Source organism: Octopus bimaculoides, chromosome 2 (genome assembly GCF_046866305.1).
Source record: "Octopus bimaculoides isolate indiv1 chromosome 2, ASM4686630v1, whole genome shotgun sequence".
NCBI classification, from domain to species: domain Eukaryota; kingdom Metazoa; phylum Mollusca; class Cephalopoda; order Octopoda; family Octopodidae; genus Octopus; species Octopus bimaculoides.
In genome coordinates, this window is record NC_142929.1 from 181,711,684 (window position 1) to 181,729,036 (window position 17,353).

Here is a 17,353-nt window from a genome sequence, read left to right on the forward strand (position 1 = left end):
GAAGTTTGAGCAAAGTATTTTATCATAATGTTAATGCTTAGTTGGAAACATTTCTCTTCATTTCTCATGCTTTATACCTTTACGAAAGGCATAAACAGAACTTTAGGCTTTATGTCTCCATATGCAGCCATGGGGATAAACATTGAACCTACTTAAGTCAAACAAAGCTACAAAACATGAGTTAGTTCTTAAGATTGGAAGCTCATATTGCAAATGACAGTTATGCATCAGAATGGATTGAGGATGGTCAATAAGTTACATAGAATATACAATGATAGGTCATGAAAACACAAAGTCACTTTAATGGAACATGTACATGTTATAGAAAGCAGAAAAGACAAAGTTTCTTTCTTTTTCTCACTGACAAACACGAACACACACAAATATTGTTTAGAAATGTGCACAATGATTTTCACTTGACCAAAACAGCAGACCAATAGTTACATATTTTTCAGACAAGTGACCACAATATCTGTAGATTTTATTTGTTGCATTTCAATAATCTTTAAATGATTTCAGATGCCAAAGATACAGATCTGTTATGAGAAATTCACCATTGAAAATACAAGTTCTCGAGAACAAAATATACTTAAAAATTTTGTAACATTGAAGTAGCTGCTTATTTCTTAGGTTATTTTATTCATTTAGAATTGTACAAAAGCTATGAAAAGAATTAAAAAATATATTGAAATAAATTCAAAGACAAAATTGACTCTGGAATAAATTGTCATTTTTCAAGTAATAATAAAAATATTTTTAGTAAGTTAACTGGAACTTTATACACAGCTCCCTTTTCAAAATATGGACATATTTTTCTTTAAAAAAATCTGTCAATGAAATTATTTCCCAATTTCTTAGTGAAATCTTTGAAGTTCAGTCATATATAAAACGAAGCAGACAGAGTATGGTAGGATGGAGACAGCAAAGTAAAATAATGTCAGATGTAATCAGAAAATATTTTCAAGTCAAGGAAAACTAGAAACTACAAGACACAAATGGGGAGAGGAGGGCCTCTGGGGCAGCATGAAATCACAGATGGCATGGTAATTATAGTCTGGTTGACAGCTTTCTATTCAACATTTTCCCTTTTCTTATGTTAAATACATTTGCAGAGCTTTTTTTACCTTCAGCAAATATTTTACACATTATGCTGAATTTTCAACCAGCTATGTTTGGCAAAAGGAACAAAGAATTAGAGTAAAATATGCTTCCTAATAACTAACTACAAGGTACAATGAAATGCTGAGAATCTCATCATTTCTGCTGATAAAAAAAAAACAGCAATGAAAGGATAAAATTAGAAAGTTACACACAACACACAAGAATAACAGAGTATAGAAAGTCATATAACAGACAAGAACATAGACTACATAGAAAGTAACAGACAGGAAGAGGACTGAAGAAAGTTAACTGTAACAGATGGGAATTACATAGGCTTCATAGAAAGTCACATATAACAAACAGGAATAACAGGCTACAGAAAGTTGCATGTAATAGACAGGAACAAGATATAGACTATAGAAAAATCACAAGTAACAGATAAGTCACATGTAATAGACAGAAACAAAGACTTATAGAATGTCACATGTAACAGATAAGAACTCAAAGACTTGTCACATGGAACAGATAAGAATTCAGAGACTTGTCACATGTAATAGACAGAAACAAAGACTATAGAATGCCACATGTAACAGATAAGAACTCAGTCTTGTTACAGTTACTGTGTACTAAGTGAAAAAAAATGAGCTCATGCTAATATTTGAAAACTATTATTTATTTTTTTTTTTTATGTTTGGGTCTCTTTTTCTTCATGAATTTTTTTTATTATAAGAAAGCTCTAATTACCATTTATTGCTACCAGGTTTTGCCTCCATATCACTTGGATGTTTGAGACATAACTTTCTTGGATATTAATCTAAGAATTCTGACTGCGAAGTAAAATCCACAGTAAAATCTCCAATAATTACAAATATTCAAAAAAAATTACATTTATATTACAACTTTTTCAAGAGAGAAACACACACACACACACATGCATGCATAAAAACATTCAAATTCAAATGTAAAAATATAGGTACATTGCAATTACAGAGAAACACTTTGCGTGAGAAGACCCGGCAAGCCAAGTGAGATCGTTGCCAGTGCCCCTGGACTGGCTCTTGTGCGGGTGGCACATAAGATGCACCATTTTGAGCGTGGCCGTTGCCAGTACCGCCTGACTGGCCTTCATAGGATTTTCGAGAGAGATCGTTGCCAGTGCCGCTGGACTGGCTCTTGTGCGGGTGGCACATAAAAGACACCATTTTGAGCGTGGCCGTTGCCAGTACCGCCTGACTGGCCCTCGTGCAGGTGACACGTAAAAGCACCCACTACACTCTCGGAGTGGTTGGCGTTAGGAAGGGCATCCAGCTGTAGAAACTCTGCCAAATTAGATTGGAGCCTGGTGTTGCCATCCGGTTTCACCAGTCCTCAGTCAAATCGTCCAACCCATGCCAGCATGGAAAGCGGACGTTAAACGATGATGATGATGATGATGAATAGTTTCTCAAGTCACATCACATTAACATGGCTATTTTTCTGGAAAAGCTGGTGGTGTATGGATATAAGATAACAACTAACTCTAAAAGACTTCTGGATAACCACAAGTTATACATATTTAAAATACATATGGATATTTTTGAAAACAATGCAGTATCAATAACTAACTTTTCCATGGGTGAAGCAAGAGAAGAATACAGGTTTTAATAAAAACTTATATTTCATACAACTTTTAAGAGTGGCCCCTTATGTTCCTTATGGAGTAATATGGACTAACTATAAGAAATTAGGAAACTTACCCTATGACTCTTTATGTTGACTAACTACTTTTGTTCAAAAAGAGAACATTCTTTTTATGTCTTTAATAATTGGAGTGGATACAGAGATGAACTCCCCCAAAAAAGAGAAATAGTCTGTGGCAGGTTTCAGATACTTTCATTTTGCAATATCAAACTATACAATCTTAGCCATATTAGATTACAGGATGATAATTAGTTACATATTATTCAGTTAACTAATACATTCTAAAGCTGGATAACGGCTGTCCTTTTTACCACATGTCTTTGGGTGTCTAATATCTAATTTTTGTCAAATTTATAAATTCATCTGACTCTATTTTGTTTGTTGTCACTCTGTTTCTTTTACAGTTTCTTGAAATTTTGTCTTTAAGTTTTCTCACCCACAGGTTGTAACTAATCAAAAAATGCCAAGGCCTACTCCATTTCAACAACTTTTTGAACTTAAATGTTACATTTAGATAAATTTCATCATTCCATACTCTTTTACAGTTATTCCATACATAAGGTGCTTGTAAGTATGATGAACTGATCTGAGCTTACTTGTTAGTTTCATCATCATCATCATCATCATCGTTTAACGTCCGCTTTCCATGCTAGCATGGGTTGGACGATTTGACTGAGGACTGGTGAACCAGATGGCTACACCAGGCTCCAATCTGATTTGGCAGAGTTTCTACAGCTGGATGCCCTTCCTAACGCCAACCACTCTGAGAGTGTAGTGGGTGCTTTTTATGTGCCACCGGCACATGTTTCTACCATAATTGTTGGGATGATATATATAAATTTGCCTTTTTAGTGTAAAGGGCATTTTGCACTTAAAATAGAATACAAATAACTGAAGAGAGATAATATTCCAAGACAACAGGACACTTGATATCTTATCTTAAAAGATACCAGAAGCTATATCAAATTATTTTGCCTAACTCTTCATTGCTTACTTGTAACAAAACAGAAACCCTTACAGTTGGTACAGTGCAATAATTATTACCTTATATATATAAGAAGAACTATAAACAAGCTATTTGCAACAATCAAGATGAACAGAACAGGCAAACAATTGGACAAAAACCAGCTACATGAACTGCAATTTCAAAATGGTTTGTCTACCAATAATCCCCTACGGCATGTACAAAGGAGATTAATTAATAATAACCTATGATAAAATATGATTCCTACTTCTGGTGGGTGTGGCAGCCACAGGTGAGATCAAAGAATGCTGTTAGGCAAAATGAACTGCAAATCTTTTGTCTGCAAATTAACTTTGGATTGAAAAGCTGAGAACTGGAGAGGGGGAACTATTAGAGCATCAGATAAAATGCCTTGCAGTAATTGGTTTTACAACTATTCTACCTGCTTGATTCAAATTCCAACGAAGTCAACTTTACCTTTCATCTTTCAAGAGCCAACAAAATGAAGTCCCAGAAAGTACTGGAGTCAGTTTAATAGACTTGATAGACTCCTCTCTCAAAACTGTTAACCTTGTATTTTCATCATTATTATTATTATTATTATTATTATTATTATTATTATTAGGGTGGCAAGCTGGCAGAAACATTAGCACGCTGAGCAAAATGCTAAGCAGCATTTCGTCTGCCACTACATTCTGAGTTCAAATTCTGTCACGGTTGACTTTGCCTTTCATCCTTTCGGAGTCAATAAATTAAGGACCAGCTTAACACTGGGATCAATGTAATTGACACATCCCCTCCTCCAAAATGGCTGCCCTCCCAGCAAAATTTGAAATTATTATTATTATTATCACCACCACCATCAACATCCTTGTTTACCCTCATGTTAATTTGGGAACAAAGAAAACCATCTCACAGGAGTTTTAGGTTTGCAAGGCAGGGTACCTGAAAATATTTTGAAACTGTTCAAGAAAAAAAAAATTCCCAACCTGATCATGATGCAAAAACAAATGACTAAAAGAAAATGGAAAGTAATGAAGCAAACACAAAATTACCTAAACTATTCAATACATTCTAAAAAGTCCTTAGTTAAAGCACTGTAAAATATATATAAGAATATATGACTTAAACATATATGTAAATTGTTTCTTAAGCCTACATACAAGATACAATGCAAGTATTAAAGGTTGCCTTTAATTGGAAGTGACTGAGTAGAACTTCCTGTAGAAGTGCAGTGCTAAGATACTCAATCAATATTGTTCACAAGGTTTATTTGTTACGTGATCAGTGTATTTTCCATATTGCAATGATCAACCTCTAATATTATCAGTACTTCAACCAGCAAATCAGCTACTTTATTTAAATATTTATCAAAATAATGAGGAAAAAATTTTCTCAAAGAAAACAGATCGATATAAATTTCTTCATATACCAAATTCTGTAATTTAAAGATTAAGACAATCGGTAACTGAAAGCTAAAAGATATATTGAGATTTTCAACCTACCTTTACTCTGCCCAGTCATTTTATCCCGTAAGACATTTAACTGAAATACTGGACCAAATTCCTCAAACATTTTTCTGAGTTCGTTTTCATCCATAGAACGAGGTATTTGTCCAACAAACATTTTAATAGCATCTGGATCAGGTTCCTTTTGTGGCTGGGAATTCATGTTTCTGAGACATACAAAAAAAAAAAACATGGCTTAAGAACATTAAAAACACATTCATTTTGATTATCGGAAAAAACAGTTGTGTTGTTATTTAAGATTGTGCTCAAAGTTTGTCGCATGATTTATATTTATAGGTGGTTGTCTTTTTTTTTTTTCATGTACTTCATACTAGAGTTAAGCATTTTTATTTATAGTGTATAAAAACAAAACAATTTGCGGAGAATGTCACAGAAAATATTGTAGCAATGTCATTCCGTTCTCCATACTGAGATTAAATGGTATCTTCTCTTGCAGAATACCTAAGAATGCTAAAATGATACCATTCCTGAGATATATTATCAATACACACACTATCTTTCAAGGTGAAGTTCTACATTTCCAATGGTTGAAAGATTAGGAGTAAAAAAACAAAACTTTTCTCAAGTATTGTTTTAAACCTAAAGAAAATCTTGTAAGCAGAGTACTGAGTAAAAGAACAGCTTTGATTTGCAATATAACGATTTTTCACAAGAAGCTAAAATGTGAGCTAAAACCAACTGGTATATTTCATTTTTAGGCTCCTGGCTAAATATTAATTTATTGTAATGAATCTAAACTATCAAAGAGATTTGTCATGCAAAAGGAATCCATAATAGAAAATTCTAAAACAGTCAATATTTTTTCTGCAAAAAAACTAAGGAATGTTATAATTACAAAGAGAGAATTCAAAACAGAACAGATTCTTTCAATAATAATATTGATTATATTTATTTAAATATTTTAAATTTAATTATTCATAAGACTTTTTTTATTAATTACTAAAATGAATTTTTTTTTTCTAAATATAATATGCTTGTAAATGTATTGAAAAAATCTATTAGGAGAACTTATTGGGTAGTGTAGCAGTCAAACTCGATACAAACTGAGATGCTTGTGGTTTATCTACTAGCAGCAGCAATGTCTATAGTTAGGACATAGTCAACATAACTGTAAACAGGTACCACTTAAGAACATGATGCTGAAAGCGATTCCAGCACAATAAGTTGAAATAGGGGTTCTATGTTCTGTTGGCAAGTACTAGTGACTAAACTTCAACTTAACACCACTGGCTATACAATCTCACAGGAAAATACTTAGTGGTGTTTTTTTTTTTTTTTTCTTAATCACTGCCATTCTCCAAGCAAGGTTTCAAGTACTTTAGGTCAGTTGTACCAGTACATGTTAGATCATGTAACCAATATTTCTTGCCATCTAATGAATTGTTATTCACATTTTTTCTCAACAAGATGTAAACATAGCTATATTCAACATGGTGCAAATAGCAGTAAGGTAAAATGTCAGATCTGTTCTTTTAATTCCTCGTTTGCATATTGTTGTACATTAAATAACAATAATCTAATAATGGAAGTTATTTTGGGATACTTAGACAAGATGAAATAGATTTCAAATCAATTGACATACAATGAGAGCACAACATTAAATTTACAATGATGTAATATTGACTAATTGTTCCATTAACTAATTACATATTGCAACTCATAATATGGAAGAAAGCTGTTTCACAAAATCATGATTATACAACTTCAACAAAATGTGAATGTTAGTTCATATTGGTTTGAGAGGCAAAGTTCTGGCAGATGATTTTTATAAGCAGTGAACATACAGAAAACAATTGAACTGATAAAAATTAGCAACTCATGCAAACTAAATACCCAGCAAGTCATCATGATAATTACAAATATTCAACCTTCTGCAGAACAAACAAACTGCTTGGCATAAGGCTGCACATGAAATCAAAGTGCAGTAGCTTTTTTCCTAGTTATACTATTTCTGATTAAAAACACTATGTAAAAATAAGCTGTATCAACTTGCATTTTTGTCTGAAAGATGTGAATTCTTTATCTTATCAAAGAAATATGCACTGAATGATAAATTAGAATAAATTATTATCATCATCATCATCATTATTATTATTATTATTATTATTATTATGCCACTGAGGTCAACATTGCCTTTCATCCTTCTAGGTTTATAAAATAAGACATCAATTACCTCTTCCTCTCAAAGTAGACCAATCAGTTTATCATTCCTCATCCTGTTAACAATCGCTAGGCTCAGGATATTTTAAAGCTAGGATATTTACTCTGACCCCACACCCAAATCAAAAATGATAAGATAGTATACAATGGTTACTTTGAGAAAACAACCTTCCACAGCCATTTTACATGACATTATTAAGTGAATCAAGATTACATACAATTACCAATGACTTCCCTAAGTATTAATCTGGATAAATATAAAGACTAAACTACTGAATGTAATATATCACAAATGAAACGAAGCAGTCACAACTGGAATGTGACACACAAATATCTTTAAAACATGCAAACACTACAAGCTATAACTAAACTGACAGTAAAAACCTTATAAAGCACTGTTCAACAAGGTTTGGACAGAAATACATAGATACATATTACAAAAAAAAAAAAATCAACAGCAGTTAGCAGTAACTACAAGACAGGAATTAACTTCATTATCCCACTTCTCTACATCATGGTGGGGGGGGGGGGGGGGGTCTGATTTAAGGAGCATTTTTACTGCCTTTAACATAGAACACCACATATTCGAAATTCCTAAAAACTATTCAATATTGTTATGGGAGTTCATTTAGTATTCTTAGAATTAGGATGCTATTTTTTTCATATTTCCGCAATATTCAAGCTTTTTGAAAACAAATTATATAAAATTATAAGATCCAGAATGGTTTTCAAATGCTGCAAATAAAACGATGTAAACCAGTGGTTTTGAATCATGTTTTGCCTAAGGACCCCTGTGATTCCTATTTTACACAGGTGGACCCCCATAGCTATTCAACATAAAAAAAAAAAACCTATTACATTTTTGTAATATTATTAGGAATAACATAAAAAAACTGTTTAAAATATTCTGTGTATTGTAGAAGTGTAATCATTATATATTACACATGAATTTTAACAAAATCTTATATGGATCCCCAATGGCCATATGGACCCTGGTTGAGAACCACTGATGTAAATACTGTTGCACAGCAGAAATGGAAGTCATGATTTCCAGAGAATAGATGAGTAAATTTTTCCTATCTCTCTCGCAAATTTTATGAAACTAGACCCAATTAATCATCCCTCCTCATGACCTAAAACCCACTGATTTTTTATTTTAATTCAAATGTTCCATATATTAACTGTGGAGACTAATTGCTAAGCAACATGTAAATAAGGGAAAAGGAGTGGATACACTTGATAAGATTAGTGTATTTTGTCATAAATGTAATAGCTAATAATTTATGGCGTTATGTAAACAATTTTATTTCACTCCTGAAACAACTGTGCTTCTAAGACCATTTTAAATATAGCTGAAGGGATAAGTCTAAATTAACAAATAATTTAGAATTTAATTGAAAACAATATTTTATTTAGATAGTGTAACTGAAAAGGAAAATATAATGATGTGGTTCATTCATTGTCTACATTTCTGAAATTTGAAATGCTTCATTTGTCTTAAGCTACAAGTATTTATATAGATTGTTTTGTGGTTTCAGGATATTGGTTACAAATTCGGTGTCTGGCACCCGTGGCAGTGGAGCGCTAAGAGCACCATCCAAGTGTGATCGCTGCCAGAGCAGCTGACTGGCTTCCGTGCCGGTGGCACATAAAAGCCACCATTCGAACGTGTTCGTTACCAACGTCGCCTTACTGGCACTTGTGCCAGTGGCATGTGAAAAAACATTCGAGCAAGGTCGTTGCAAGTGCCACTAGACTGGCTCCTGTGCAGGTGACACGTAAAATACACCACTTGCGCCTGGCCGTTGCCAGTACTGCCTGACTGGCCTCGTGCTGGTGGCACATAAAAGCACCCACTACACTCTCAGAGTGGTTGGTGTTAGGAAGGGCATCCATCTGTAGAAATTCTGCCAAATCAGATTGGAGCCTAGTGCAGCCATCTGGTTCGCCAGTCCTCAGTCAAATCGTCCAACCCATGCTAGCATGGAAAGTGGATGTTAAACGATGATGATGATGATGATGGTCCTTTTCTTTTCAGGCTGGTATGATATATTTGTAATACAGAATCTTTATAGATGTATTGACAGATCAATTTACGAGAGGCTCAGTACTTGAATTTCAGATTTACCACTATCTTAAATATTACTCCAGCATCAATTCACAGTATTCATTTTATTCGACAGATCCTTTCCTCCAATAATACCAGTAAACTTCACTATCAATTTCTCCTGTTGCATAAGTAATTACTAATAGAAATTCAACTGTACTGCAAAGAGAAATGTTAACATTGCCTAGTTGTATATGAATAGAGAAAGTCAGCTGCTAATTCATGAAGTATTCAAATGAAAACGGTGGTAAAGACAGCATATTCAAGAAGAAAGTCACAATAAGGAGTTGTATTTTAAAGAAATATTGTTAGTGAATCTAATGAGGTGCACCACAACTACTAGCTTCCTAAATGACAAAAAAAAAGTAAAGACAATAGCAGGTTTGATAGCTTTGTTGAGAGTCAGTCAGGCTGATGATACCAGATTTGAATGCAGAAATAACTATAGATATGACACAGTTGAAGTTTGACAAACTGCAATTAAACATACTTAACAGAAAGGAAGTTTTCTAAGTAAATTTTACATTAAGAACAGTAAGAAAAATAGATTTCACTTAGTGGTAGTTTAAAGAGAGAAAACATTAAAAAAAAAATCAAATAAATTAAAATTCTTTTTTCATCCACTGAGAAGAGAAACTGAGATTTGATAAACAATGACATCAGCTAATACAACTAGCTGACAGAAAAGCCATTCATGATATAAAGAGAATGGATCAATTAGTGATTGATAGTATTAAGTAGATAATTGATGCAGGTCTTTACATCTACAGAAACACACACACACAGTGTCTTCATTTACACTGGTTTGTTTTATTTTCTTATTAGACCCCAGTATAATACTGGGCTCCACTTTAACCCAAATTATAGATATTTATGTTATTGAATTTCTCATTTATACACAAGTAAATAGGGCATATTAAAATGTTACCCATCGTATGACAAGTAACTTTAGAAGTATAATTTTTGCCACCATATGTAATTTGATAAGCACTGTATGTCTGCATTATTTCCTGATATTACCCATGATGGTAAAAGGGTATTAATATAACTGTATTTTGAACAGTTTGCTAGAAATTCTCAAGTTGGTGAATACTCCAGTGATTAACACAGAAAACTTACAACGCTAACGACCAGCTTGTTTAAAAAACAAAAAAAAAGCATCTACAGAAAATATTCATTACAATAAATATTAAAGATTGAAGAAACTTTTTCAGCAGCAGCCAACTATCATTTACTCCTCCTCCTCTTCCACTATGAGTCCTTCACTAAATGTGTGCATGCAATGAAGCTTAATAGGAGCAACTATCCAATATCTCATATTAACTGTATATAATGTAAATCATGACTGGAGAAATCAGAGCGTTGACTGAACACTATTCAATTTTTTTTCTCCATGTTTTTCTCCTTGTCTCCGTATTCTTTCTGTTGAAGAGCGTAGCTCGAAACGTCAAAGACTTTCCGTATTCCCGAGCGTCATACTAATACATCCTTTTGTTATTTACACCACCTGTCCTCGTCTGTTGTTGTTTTTTCGTACATTCTCCCATATATATATATATATATATATATCAGCCTATTAGCACACACATATATATAAGGAAACCATGCCAAAGCAGACGTTAGATCTCAATGCAGCCCTGCAGCTCACCAGATCCTGTCAAACCCATGTCAACATAGAATACGACCATTAAATGATGATTGATATATCAACAACTTCCCTTATACACAATATCTCATAACAAGTGTCAATGAAAGCAGTTACAACAAAAAAAACTTCATTCCAAAAGGTGAGTCCTCTTTTCTGAAAAAAGATTTTCTTTTATTATTCGATAACTTTTAAGAATATCTTTCTTGTAAATGTGACTGTGTCAAGTACTTTTTGCAAATTTTAAATATTTAGTTCAACAAAAGGTTCATTTCAAAATAGGTGTGAATACCACCTAAATTTTCTTCAGACTTATCCTAAGTTCAAATGCAGTAGAGGAAAAGAGGTTCACATTTCTATCCACAGTGTCAAACACTTTTGTTAGATCACTGAAAGCCAAATAAACAGGAAGTCACTGCTCTAGGCACTTCTCTTACAAGTGTCTTACTGTACATACATTTATATACACAAGTACACAATATGTACATAAGAAGTTCGTTTCCCAACCACATGGTTTCAGATTCAGCCTCACCTCATGATACCATAGACAATATAGCCCCAGACCAGCCAAAGCTCTAAATGGACTTGAGAGATGGAAACTAAAGGAAGACCATCATATGTGAATGTGTAATACATAGGAAATCTGCTTCAATGAATAACCATATATAAACAAATACAGATGATTTATGAGAAAACATGTTAGTCCACATCATCCCTCACCAGGCTTATGTATAACAGAGTGCAACTGGTCTATCCCCATTACTTTCGCTAGGCCTAAGTACAAGAGACTGTATTGAGTCATATCGATAATTCTTCCTCTCGACTGCATCTTTCTTACCGTCTCTGCTCTTCTACCTGCACACTCTCCCTTCCTAAGGTTACTTCTGTTATACCTTCACTGAATCTTTATCTTATCCTACCCACTTTTACTTCATACTACTGATCCTTTCTTCCAATCAGGCCCTTCTAACATCAGCACTCTCTCTTCTAACTCCTTCCTCGGTCATCTGGGCTTATGTAAAAACACTAGATTATTTACTTGTGGTACTTACTCTTACCCACAACTAGCTTCATTCTCCCGCTTTGATATACAGGTCTCAGCACTGAATACTTTCTACACTATCATGTGTACAAGACATGACACTTCATGTAAAGGTGCCAGCCAAGGACTAATGTTCTGGAAAGTGATGGGTAAATGAGACAACCTAGTACTGATGCCAGAAAATGTCCTCAGCATACCGTGTAAACATGGGTGTTAAATTGAGCAGAAGGTTTTGAGTTCCCTATATTCAACCTACTTACTATTATTGCGATAAAAAATACACCCAGTACACCCCATAAAGTGTTTGGTGATAGGGCAACCAGCTGTAGAAACCAAGCAATGATGTTGGAGCATCAGTCAGCAATTACCAATAGGAGATTAATCGAACTGTGATGGCCTGTCCAACATGTGCCAGCATAGAGGACTTAAAAATGACGATGATAATCTATGATTACAAGATTATCACATTGTTTATTGTTTAAAATAAAAATGAACACGATGAGAAAATAAGGTCACTGTACATCATTGGGATATAGTAATGTATGCTTGTACAACTTGAATGCCACTCTCTAAGCTTTCATAATTAAATATTCAGAGACAAGAGCCAAACAATAGAAAACCACTTCAGCTGCATAATTCATATCACAGGCCTTTCTACAAGACTTTCCAATAACAGGAAATCTAGCTGGTAGTGGTTGAGTATCCTTTCTCCAAGTAGTTTTACTGCAGATGCAAACACAAATCACAAATATGGTTTTTTTTTATACCTTCATATGTGTATGTACACACACACACACACACACAAATAGAAGTCTTCTGAGAGTTTTCTATATCCTACACTTTGTCAGTTAAGACTAGAGAGCAACTATCTATTCATGAGGTGAGTTATCCTGTACCTGATATTTAAGTGCTAGCAAGAGTATTTTTTAAGTGCCAACATCACATACATTGTAGTGACCTATTCCTAAGACAGCTGATGACTAAGCTGGGTTCCTATCAACCCTCCTCGCCACTACTACGGTAGCCACATGGGAGTTACTGGTTTAGTCAACAAACCAACCATGTAGCATGTACTGAGTAACAGCAGGCATGTGTGGAATGGGGTGAGGGATTGATCATTTTATATCACTTTCCATGTTGACATGGAGAATGCAGGTTGTAACATGTCATTTCTTATTAACGATTAGTACCTTCTAAGACAGGTTGGAAGACAATATCATACTCGTGTTTCACTTTCCACTTCAGTTCTCTGGCTGGCTGCCATTCCTAACAACCACTTTACAAAGCATACTGGATGCATTTTATTGTAGTATCAGCACAGAAGTTGTCAAGTTTTTGACAAGACTAAAAGATGCTCTCAACTCTGTTATCCCATCTCATTCACAAACAACATTACAGACAGTACTGGGTGCATTTTGTGGCATCAGCAACCCCAAGAGAGTGGATAGGGTTGTACCTTACTACTGAACATTGGTCTCTGGTCACTCAAAGCAATGTGACCAAGAGGATAGTGACAGCTGAACTATGGTGAAGTGGATGAAGAAGCAAGAGTATGGTGGAAGGGGAGAAAAGTGAAAGGGTGGTAAATAAAGGAGTAATGGAAAAGACAATACAAGACAAGTAAAACAGACAGTAACAGAAAGGGGTAATGATGGCCACAATAGGCTTGTAAGATAACCATAGAGAGGGGTGATGGAAAAACAGAGTGATGGATGTCAATAACTAGCCTATAGGAGAGTAACTGATGGCTAGCTATACAGAAGGATGAAAGAATAAAGACCTCCTTGCTATCCAATTATTATGATGAGAGAGATGGTAGAGGGCATTTGACTACAGACAAATCCAAAACAACCTGTCATTATCCTAAAAGCAGAGTAGAGAGAATAGGAAAATACCGTGAGACAGAGATGAGTGAGAGAGAACAGCAGATGTAGGCATCACACAAAGATTAATGTACAAGTGCCCAAACATACATACATACATATATATATATATATATATATATATATATATATATATAGTCGATCCAAACATGAACAAGCAAGAAAAAACAACGTGAGGTCATAGAATAAGTGCAGTGTTACTGGATGATCAGGAAAGGAAAGAAAAGAGGATTTCATGTTTTGAGCAGGGCTCTTCACCAGAAATATAGAAAAAGTCCAAAGAAGGGAAGACGGAGAAAGTAAATCGCCAATGATATACATGCGGTTCACTATATTCACTTCAATGCTTGGATCACCATAGTTGTACAAGCAAGGCAAATGATCCCAGGCTATCTTCTTGGTGAGGCTCAGCCAGCACCTTGAGATCAGTCTTCACTACTTTATCCCATGTCTTCTAAGAATTGTTCCATACACTGAGTACTCAGCATTTTATATATCAGTTATTCTCCAAAATAATTACATGCCTGTACAAGTGCACACTTCTTCTCCAGACTACATCAAATTGTTTATCCTGTTTTTCCGTCATTTCATTTATGCTCTGCTATTCATGCACACTAACATTACATATTGTAAACATGTTCATGTTAATTCTTTCTAGTCATTACAAAATCTTCAGCATTCAAGACTCATGTGTCATTACCATGGAATGTCCTACTTAGTAGAAACTCTTTGTTAACAGCTCAGTTAAATAACCTCCTGAACGTTTACCACGCACTACAATACTGCTAATATACATACTTCTACTGCTCAACAAGTCACCTCAATAACAAACACATACAGCTACTACCATTAGTAAGGGCTCTGTCATTAATCATCTATTTTTGTGGTCTAATTATGTAGAGCAATGTTTCCTGATCTAGGGTCATGGCAGAGTTCAGTGGATCCACAAAAAAATTTGGGTAAAGGGTTAAGTTATATGCTAAATAAAGGGGGACACAAATACAACAGTTTATTCTTAAAATTTTCTACTACTGTAATTCTGTAAATTTACACACCCAAACCACTTTGTAAAGTGGCTGGCATTAAGAAGGACATCTAGCCATAAAAACCATGCCAAAACAGACCTCACTAGTACTAGTACTATGTAAAAAACACTCAATCCACTCTAAGGTGGTTGTCATTAAAATGAGCATCCAACTGCAAAAACCATGCCAAAACAAGACACTGGAGCCTGGTGCAGTCTTCTGGCTTGCCAGTTCCTGTTAAACTGTCCAACCCAAGTCATCATGGAAAGTGGACATTAAATCGTTATGACAAATGCATTTTCTATATATTGAGTTCCATCATGAGGAAAAAGCTGAACTCATTTGACACTTCATCGATATACAAATCTTTAAATTTACAAAGAGGCAACTAAAACTTTTCCTGAAAAGCTTCATCTATTCAAAATAGATATTGGGCATAAAGGGTTGATGCATTCTCAAGCCCTTGCCACTATTTAAGGGGCACTAAAAGAGGTTGATACTTTAGTGTACATTGCACAATGATATAAAGATTAGATTTAAAGATCTCTAGGAAATGAACATTCCAAGTTGGATGGTAGATCCAGTTGAGACAAACACAGCCAATGCTGATATCATGCTATTAGAAAGGTTTAAGTTGCTGGGTAATCCAACTGCTGAAGCTAAATTTAATCAGGACTCAACTTGTGAACAAGATTATATTTCATTGTATTTCCTGCTCTCAAAAGCTTACAACTGTTTAGCAATTGTAAGCAGAAGTGATTTCTGTTGCTCTCAATCAGCCCATGTACCCACATAATAGAAAATATATAAAACGGCATCAGCCATAAGGAGCCCCACTGAATAAATACAGTAAAAAGGTAATATTTTTCTTTTTCTTCTCAAAAAGTAACCATTGTTCAGAAGTTATTTCTGGGTATCAGCAGTTTTTTGTTATGCATGTTTTATATCAGAAAGAATAATGTATGATTTATAAATTGTTGTTCTATGGAAACCACTTTTTTTTCTTTTTAAGAGGCTAATAGAGAAGAATAAAAGTGCACTTAAAAGAACTGATTATTTTTATGAATTTTATTATGCTAATGGTAGGAAACAGACCACCTCTGAGAAAAAATTATTTTTCAAATGTTTATTATAAATATTTGTTCAAAAATTATTTTCAATGCAAATTATCAATTTTTAAATAACTCTCATGATAATAAAACAAATTTAAAACAATATTTAAATTTTCATTATTATGTGATGAATTTAACAAATATTTAACTTTTTCTTTTTTGAAAAGCAATCTGTTTCTATTAGCCATTCATTACAAAATAGAATTACTTTTTGTTGTAATAATATCTAGTGGGACCCACAGAAAATTTCAAGATTCTGGAAGTGGGCTGGGAAGAATGAGCTAAAAGAGGTAGGGAACCACTAATATAGAGTAATAGATAGGTAATCCACTAGTGTTTTCTCACCAAGCTTTTGTGTGTCATAAACAGTGTGGTGCAATTGCATCTTTTTTAAGTGGATACTGATCCAGTGGGCAGTAAGTGTATTTGTGTTGCAAAAATTTACAACTTATAGGCGCAGGAGTGGCTGTGTGGTAAGTAGCTTGCTTACCAACCACATGGTTCCAGGTTCAGTCCCATTGCGTGGCACCTTGGGCAAGTGTCTACTATAGCTTTAGGCCGATCAAAGCCTTGTGAGTGCATTTGGTAGACGGAAACTGAAAGAAGCCCGTCGTATATGTATATATATATATGTATATGTGTGTGTGTGTGTGTGTCTGTGTTTGTCCTCCTAACATTGCTTGACAACCGATGCTGGTGTATTTATGTCCCCATCACTTAGCGGTTCGGCAAAAGAGACCGATAGAATAAGTACTAGGCTTACAAAGAATAAGTCCTGGGGTCGATTTGCTCGACTAAAGGCGGTGCTCCAGCATGGTCACAGTCAAATGGCTGAAACAAGTAAAAAGAGTAGAAGAGAGTAAACTATTCTGTATGAAGACTTCTTCAGAATTACTACCCTCTTAGATGGCTACCAAGCAATGATGTTTCCTGTATATATTTTATATTTATATTTGATTTTTGGCATGGTTTCTATGATTTAGATGCCTTCACATCACTAACTTACTTTACAATGTACTATGTAAAATATATCGACATAAATTTTTCTGTGTGTGAGTTGGAAATAAAAGTTTGTGTGTATGTGCACATGCATGTATGTGCGTTA

At 34.3% G+C, this 17,353-nt stretch overlaps 1 protein-coding gene across 50 annotated transcripts in view; it reads right to left on the minus strand.

The window, feature by feature from the left end:
• LOC106880780 (CUGBP Elav-like family member 1-B) overlaps positions 1-17,353 on the minus strand; it is a 229,382-nt gene that overhangs the window by 150,611 nt on the left and 61,418 nt on the right. For all 50 annotated transcript variants that reach the window (XR_016240834.1, XR_016240833.1, XR_001410782.3 and 47 more), the window contains one exon: positions 5,251-5,420. Coding sequence is in view for 47 of the 50 variants with exons in the window: in XM_089348163.1 (XP_089204289.1) it covers positions 5,251-5,420 (170 nt within the window). In the remaining 3 variants the exon portion in view is untranslated. The remainder of the gene's footprint in view (positions 1-5,250; positions 5,421-17,353) is intronic.